This window comes from Pterocles gutturalis, unplaced genomic scaffold, assembly GCF_000699245.1.
Source record: "Pterocles gutturalis isolate BGI_N339 unplaced genomic scaffold, ASM69924v1 scaffold5750, whole genome shotgun sequence".
NCBI classification, from domain to species: Eukaryota; Metazoa; Chordata; class Aves; order Pterocliformes; family Pteroclidae; genus Pterocles; species Pterocles gutturalis.
In genome coordinates this window covers 7783-15441 of record NW_010143212.1, presented here as the reverse complement: position 1 = coordinate 15441, position 7659 = coordinate 7783, and the positions used below count along the sequence as shown (strand labels likewise).

The 7659-nt window shown below is 34.7% G+C and overlaps 1 protein-coding gene across 1 annotated transcript; it reads right to left on the bottom strand.

The window, feature by feature from the left end:
- Positions 1-12: 12 nt before the first annotated feature.
- LOC104457784 (COP9 signalosome complex subunit 2) lies at positions 13-5974 on the bottom strand (the record flags this gene model as incomplete). The annotated part of the gene is made up of 7 exons (XM_010084636.1): positions 5861-5974; positions 4716-4793; positions 3981-4106; positions 2493-2582; positions 2304-2381; positions 1268-1442; positions 13-191 (listed from the first exon to the last, which is right to left on the bottom strand). Coding segments are annotated over exons 2-7 (672 nt in total), but the record flags the coding sequence as incomplete, so codon positions are not given.
- Between the last annotated feature and the right edge of the window lie 1685 nt (positions 5975-7659).

The window sequence follows — 7659 nt, the reverse complement described above, 5'->3', positions numbered from 1 at the left end:
AAAAAAAAATACCTCCTGAGAGTCAAATGGATTTATTCCAGATTTCATAAGCATGTTTGCTAAGACCAAATATTTTAAGCAAGTGGTTCTTCTGGGGCTCCCTGATTCATCATAATTCTTGAATGCTTCAAAAAAATCAGTATGTGCCTTTTCAAACTCTCCTTCTCTTAAGTGCATTTTGCCTCCACATTCTGAAAAGAAAACACAGATGAAGGGAAAAGGAACACTGCGTGCTTGTTGTTGACTACAATAATTGTATTCAGAAGTTCCACGCTATTTCTAAATAGATTATTGAAATATTTTCAGGAGTCTTTTCATTCTCTGAAATTGCTAGGGGAAAAAAAAAAACCCAAAACATTAGGGCCCTCCCATACAGCAGTGCCATTTGAATAAACCCATTCCAAAGAAGAAAAAACAAAACCCAACCCACACCGTAAATCTCAAAGAACACTAATCCTCACAGCCAATAATTATTTAACCATATGTTAAAATACTGTAAAAACTACAATGGAATTTACCTCCATTTCAAAGGCAATGGACTTCCTATATTGATGTAATTTTCTCAATCTGTTCAGCAAAACCACACAGAAAAATTGATAAATACTCTATATCTCCTTTTATTTCTGAAGCACTCATTGCTGCCTGATTGCCTGTGCAAGTGCCTGCACCAGGGTAAGAGGGAAGGCACAGCAGTATTCTGGAGAAAGTTTTTTTCAAGACACGCAGCACGTTTCCGCTAAAATTCATCATTACAGATAGTAAATAATATTTTCAAACACATCTTAAAGCCCTCTAGTTCCTGACGAATTTTAGTAAGGTGAGACATGAAGCACAAATTTACAAAAGGGGACTGCAGACATAGTAGTTCCTTCCACTAGCAGTCCTGTCAAGCCTCTTTTTAAAAATGCAAAGGCATTTGCAAAGGATATCCTTTGTTGCCTGCCACAGTGTCCAACAGCTCAAGTCTTCCTCTTGTTCTATTGCTTCTGTCCTACAGTATAGGTAGCCAACCGTCCTGCCCTTCTGACCAACACATCTGGTGCTTAGGCACCAGGACAGCAGAGCTGAAGTCCTACAGGAGGCAAGCATTAAATGATGAGACTGTCGCCACTGCATTTGCAGTCCTTAATTCACATACGGTTTGTCTGCCTCTGAATCTACAGGATCCTCTGTTTTTATAGTTGGAATTGAAAAAACAAATTATCAGATTTACATAAAACTAATCTATGTGACAGAAGTTAAATGAAAAAAATCAAGATTTACTTGCCTCTGATAACTCCCATGATCAGTGGATGAGGAATGGCTGACTTGATGTGCAATGACTGTTCATATAGTGCTTTAAGTTTTTTGTTATTTTTCTGTGCTGTATACATTTGAATTTCCAAAGCATAGATTTCCAATAGTTGAGTACCTTTTTTTAGATCATCTTCCCCATCATCAGTCTAGGATAGATTAAATAATAAATACTGTGAAATTTTAAGAGAACAGTGATTTCAGTTTTATACTACTAAAAAATGATTACCAAATACTCTCAGTAATTTCCTGTCAGAAATAAGGATATTCCTGAAACTTTAAAATTTTGATATAACTATTAACACAAAGCATAATACTCAAAGAACTTATCACAGGCCAAGTTTTGAAGCCTTTTATTAAAAAAGTCTGTATTTTTGTTTAATTAAATATTTCCCTTATAACATGTAACAACTTTCAGAACTTTGCCCTTTATTCTTTTTCACCTTCCTTAAATCACACTCTCAGCATAAAAAAGCAATGACTGACACACATACATATATATATATATATATGTACATATAAATAATACATATGACTCTTCTGCTACCTATAACAGAACCGTTTCCCAGATTATTTGTAACCCATTTTCCATGCTGGAGGAAGAAAGGGGGACACAAACAAGCACAGCAGGCTGCATAGCTAATTTTTTTCCCCCCTCCAAATGGGAAAGTAACAGCTGTACTTTCAGTTCTGAGTAAAGCTCACTTGGAGTCTTCACTACATTTTAAAATAAATGTCTATGCATTATAAATTAATATGTGCTTCTCATTCTTGCACCTGCCTAAAAGGAAACTTAATCAGCAGTTGTGAATAATTTTTAAAAAATCATCTTTAAGCAAGGACTTATCCTTTTTTTGTTCACGTTATCAAAAAGATAACAAATTAAACCGGGCACAATATTTCTTCCCTCTGTACTAAAGCTCAGGAACATGCCTAAGGCCAAGAACCAACATAAAAAAAAACCAACAATGTTGTTTACTAAGGTACAGCGATTTAGAATATAAAGGTACCTGGCATGACTGATGCAACTGACGCAAAATCTTTTGTAACTTTCCATATTCTTCTCGTTCTAAATATAATTTGCCAAGCTGCAATGAAAAAAAAGTTGAAGTACTAAGGTCTATTAAGGTTTCTCAACTATAAGGGTTAGCTGAAGGTGTCACAAACAAAAGCAAAAACCAGTAAGTTATACATTTTACCTTTGTGTTTGTCTTAAACCACAATCTATCATTCTTAGCATCTTTCAGAGCTTCAAGCGTTGTTTCATAGAATTCCTGAAGCAAATCCATCTGACATAAAAAATCAGAATTCTATAATTGTAAACAGCAAATTTGTACCTGTTAATGAAGTCAATCTCAACAAACTACAAGTGCATGCTTGAACTTCAAAATAAGAGAGGTATCTGCGTCTTACTGAATGTCTGCTTTTAAATTGTAACAAGAGTTTCTAAAGTAACAAAACTAAGTACGCTTGCTTTTCTTATATGAAATAGATATAATTAAAAAGTATGCACCTTTTAAGATTTGCAACCATCTACCATGCTAGTGAAAAATGAAGCCACCTTATACGAGCCCATTTTATATAACCAAGTATTAAAATTCTTGTGTAACAAAAGACAAACTAACAGGCAACATCGGTCCTACTTAAAAGAAGAAAACTAAAAAAATTTACATATCAAAAAGAAAATATGATTTACAAAGAGAGAGAAATGGTCAAAGGAAAAGATGCTTTCTCCTTTCTATACTACCAGTGCTGCATGAAAGAAAGCTCTTGAGCATGTCAAACCGTTTATTTGAATAAAAACCAAAAAACAACATCCAAAATGGAAATCAAAGTGCTGAGTGTGGCCTTTAACAAAGGTTCTACATAGAATGCATTAGTATTGTATACGGCCGTTGTTCTTTTGGGGTAACAGACCTGTGGCTACACATCAAGTTAAGATTTCCAGATTGTCCCTCTGGCTCCAGCTGCATTTAGACCAAATACACTGACCTCTGCCAACAAGGCATCGTTTAAGACAGTCCTTTAGACATTAAGAGTAAGCCATCATTCAGCTATCAAACTTTCATTTCCCATGAGTGGCAGGACAGGACAGGAAGGATTGTGATAATGACAAAGGAGTCACCACTGAAGACCACCTCCATATGCAGGTGCTACTTCCAGGCAGTCCCTTAAGGGAGCTTTCTACTCTCTGTAAAGCTTCTGCAACACCACAAAGGAAAAGGAGCTGGGCTGCGTATCTATAAACATGTACCTAGATTGCACAGGACACCCAAAGACAGGCAGTATTTAACACCAACACTTCATTGCAAAGTTTTTCAAAGGTTCCCCTCTCTTGCCAAAGCAAAAAAAAAAGTATTGTTTAATTACAAATTATATTTGAGAAGGCACTTATACTGTGTAGCTACTATCCTAATAATAATTTTTAAAAGTATTTACTTGATTTATTAGCATAAAAATCCTAGGTAAAGATTGTCAAAGAAGACAAGTTTATGAAAAGTTTTGTGTGTTTATAGAGTCCATTAAATGTGGGAAATATATTTTAACATACAACAACAAATTAATACTGCTAATGTTTTCTATTAAGATCAAAAAACCCAAAACCAACAGACTACCATACACAACAAAGCTCACAGTTAAAAATGCAAAAAAGAAAACCATGAGGATGAAAGAACTGATGATCTAACCTGCTTGGAAGTAGAGATATAATCAAGAATAGAATTGATGGATTTTTCAGAGTAATTCCTTGTAACTGCACTCCGAATGTAGGTCAATAGCTGTTTGTATCTGTTCATCATTTCAGGAAAGTTAGTCTAAAATAAAAACAAAATTACACTATAATTTTTATTTTTATGATTAAAACCTAAGTTATATCTTGCAAATACACATACAGAAAAAAAGCATAACAGAGGACTATGCAGTAGTGCTTGCTATTAGGAAGTTTTACATCACCACTTTACTCATAAGCTGTAGAATCAGGGATAACTTCAGCAAGACTGCAAGGAATAGACATTGAAAGTATTTATCTCAACAAAGAAAACAGAACTGGATATACAACTATTTGGAATGGTTGCATATGTAGCATATACATTTTTCACCGATTTGTTCTGGTGAAGTACACATAGGTAGAAACATTACTGTTTTCAATGGCACGATGCTTCAGGATAGCAAGGACTGAGCCTCTCAAACTTTCAGAGAGTATCAGCTGACTACAGAAGCTTTTTGTTTTACATCCATTTTTCCTGTGACTTGCAACCACCACATAATTTCCCTGTGATGTCTGTAGTAGTCATTAAAGGCCGCAAAAGACAAGTTTTGGCAGATTTAGTTGTCATAGCCACAAATTACAGTAATAACTCAAGATGTCTGGATCAAATACATATTTATGCTATTTACTCTCAAGTGATAGCTGTAATTCCTACCAATTTAAAGTTTATTTTAATCATCTGTTTCAGAGCTTTGAATCCCCATTCTCCTTTTTCACCTTCGAGCTCCAAAACCTGAAATAGAAGAATTTTTAAAATATTTATAAAAGCTTTAGTCAAAACTTACATTGATTTTCATCTTGTTTAAAACACACAAACATGCCTTTCCCCCCTGCTTTGCTCCTTACAAAGTAATGTTTCACTCTGCCCTGTTCTTCAATTTTACTTTTCCCTGATATTATTGAGACAGTTAGTGAGGGGTATGTATCTTACTAGTTTTCACAACGTAGCTGATGTAGGGAGGGTGAACTGTTATTTATAGATTCTTTTTGCTGTTGTCTAACATCAAACACTATACTTGAACACCACTCCATAAATACATGTACACAAAATGTTGTAACACCCCCTGCCAAACTGACTCAACCCACCCCTTGATTAAATTAGTCAGAAATTTACACTTCTGAATTACTATAGGTTCTTCACATATCACAGAGACTTCTAGGCTTTAATGTAAGGGAATTAAAGTAGTTAAGGGAATGTTTTATAAGTAAAAAGTTTAGAAGGTCTTTTTTAAACTCATGTATATAATACTGTTATATACTAAATAAGCCAAGGAATGCAAAAATCTATTTTTTCTCAAAAAGTTACATCTACCATACTGCTTTCTGGTGGCAGTGTGCAAACATTAAAAATTTAAAACTGACATCAAGGAAAGAAACTCTATGTCACTTAGTATTTATACATTTAAAGCTTTGTAATCAGATAGCAAACCAAATATAATACATTACATAAGACACTGGGGAAAATGCCATCTCATTTTAAAAAAAGAATTGATCTGGCTTCTATAGTTGACATACGAAAACACACTTAGGACTGTTTAATTAACTTAGTAAATTCCGAAGATTAAAAAGTCAGTTCTGCGATAAAACAGGACTAATCCATGTCCTATTTATATTCCTTACGAATGATCCTGAAAGGCAGTCCAGCCAGGAGTCTAAGTTGCCCAATGATAAATTTAGCACATTAGTAAGCTAAAATATAAACATTAGTCTTAAAATTCCACAAATAACTCAAATGGTAAGCAAATATTTTAAAATGTGAATTAATATAAAAATAAAAGATAGAATATAAAGACACAAAACCTTCTGAAAACTGCTTAATGCTGCTTTGGGATCATCTTCCTTCAAAGCTTTGGAATTGTAGTACTGATTTTCCAGATCCACATTTGGTTCAGAATTGCTGTCCTCGGAATATTCCTACATTTTAAGGAAAAAAGAAAAGAAAAAAACCAAATAAAAATCAGAGAAAAAAAGAAAAGTTCAGAACATGTAATATTCTGCTGCAAATGGTTAAAATATAGTCTGACATATTGCTCAACGGACACGGAACGCTTGTATATTAACAGAAAATCTTCAGCTTTAGAGCATGTAACAGGTATGGACTCTTGGGATGATTTCATCTCTCTCCCATTACTAGGCCGGCCTCACCATCCACCAACACTTGCCTGTCAACAGATTTCTTTCTGGACTAATGAACTCATAGCTCTACCAGCTTCGCCTCTATGGCAAGTACAGACTGTATTACTAAAAATTCTACCAATTTTGGTGTTTAAAGACAGACCCCTAACAGCATATGTCATTTCTGTATGGGGGAGAGAACATGCTGGCCACTAGTCTCTTAAAAGGAGCTCTATTATATGACCTTTGCTATCCACAGAAGAGACTCTGGCTGAGCTGCCACACAAGTAATGATTCAGCAAGGGAGGATATAAAATGCTTCCATGAATCTCTAATCTGCCTTTTTATGCCATAACGATTCATACTTGTCTAAGGAAATTAAAAAAAAAATAATAATGACAGTAACACCAGCTGCTTCTGTGCTTAGAAGCAGGAGATGATTGAGAAAATGTTAAAGATACTGCCAAAGAGGGTGGGGTGGGGCATAGGCACAATAATTTAATCAAATAATTACCCATCATGTACACTAGCGCCAGACAAATTGAAGAATTTACTTCTACCAATTATTACTTCATTTACAAAAAAAAGTACTCTGAGGCTTCTTCCCTAAATATCTAATCTTTTGCTGAAGGAAAATGTTGCATGTCTGAATGACAAAACACTAACAAAACTCAAATAATAATAATTTCATTTGAGGTTTACACGAGTCAAAAATATTTCACACCTCTGCATTTTCAGGCCAACTGCTCTCAACAGAATGCTTAGCTATTAGGAGGTGAACTGTTTATCAGAATCTGTTTAAATGTCTAAGTTCCTGTCCTCAGAATAACCTTCTCTTGTAACAACATAAACAACACATAGTCAGGTGCCCTTCTTTAAGTTGGAATTTCTTCTATTACTGTACTTCATCAGGCACATTTATTCATTTGTTCACTCATATATTGCTAATATTAATGGGCTCCTTGAAAACCATGTGAAGAAATGAAAAAAACATGAGGCAAAAGAGAAACTTTTTAAATTAGCTCTCTTCCCTACAGTGCAAGCAAATCTTTCAAAGTTTAAGTTTTCTGAAGTTCTAATGGAAAGACTAAATATGGAAGCTTGCAGTTGGCCCAAATTTTATTAACCGGTCCTTGAGACATTTATCCTTCAACCTTCTAATGTCTGTATTTGTTTCATGTCAGCAATTGCTCACGTATGTATTTATAAACACTCACACAAAGTATTAGTATTTAGTGAGAATCAATGAACTTAAAAGCCTAGTGAATCTACAAACCTCTTCTCTGAATTCCCAGAGAACTATAAAACTCAATAGAGAAACCTGCAAAGAAAACAGGAAGCCAGAGTCTTGTTTCACTGGGCAGACTTTCATTTTGGTTAGCTTGTTTTCATAAAGTCTTTACCCTATTGATCCGACACTGATGGACCAGCTACAAGAAGATGCACATGATGCCAACAGCTGTAAGGGTATCAGGCACCTTATG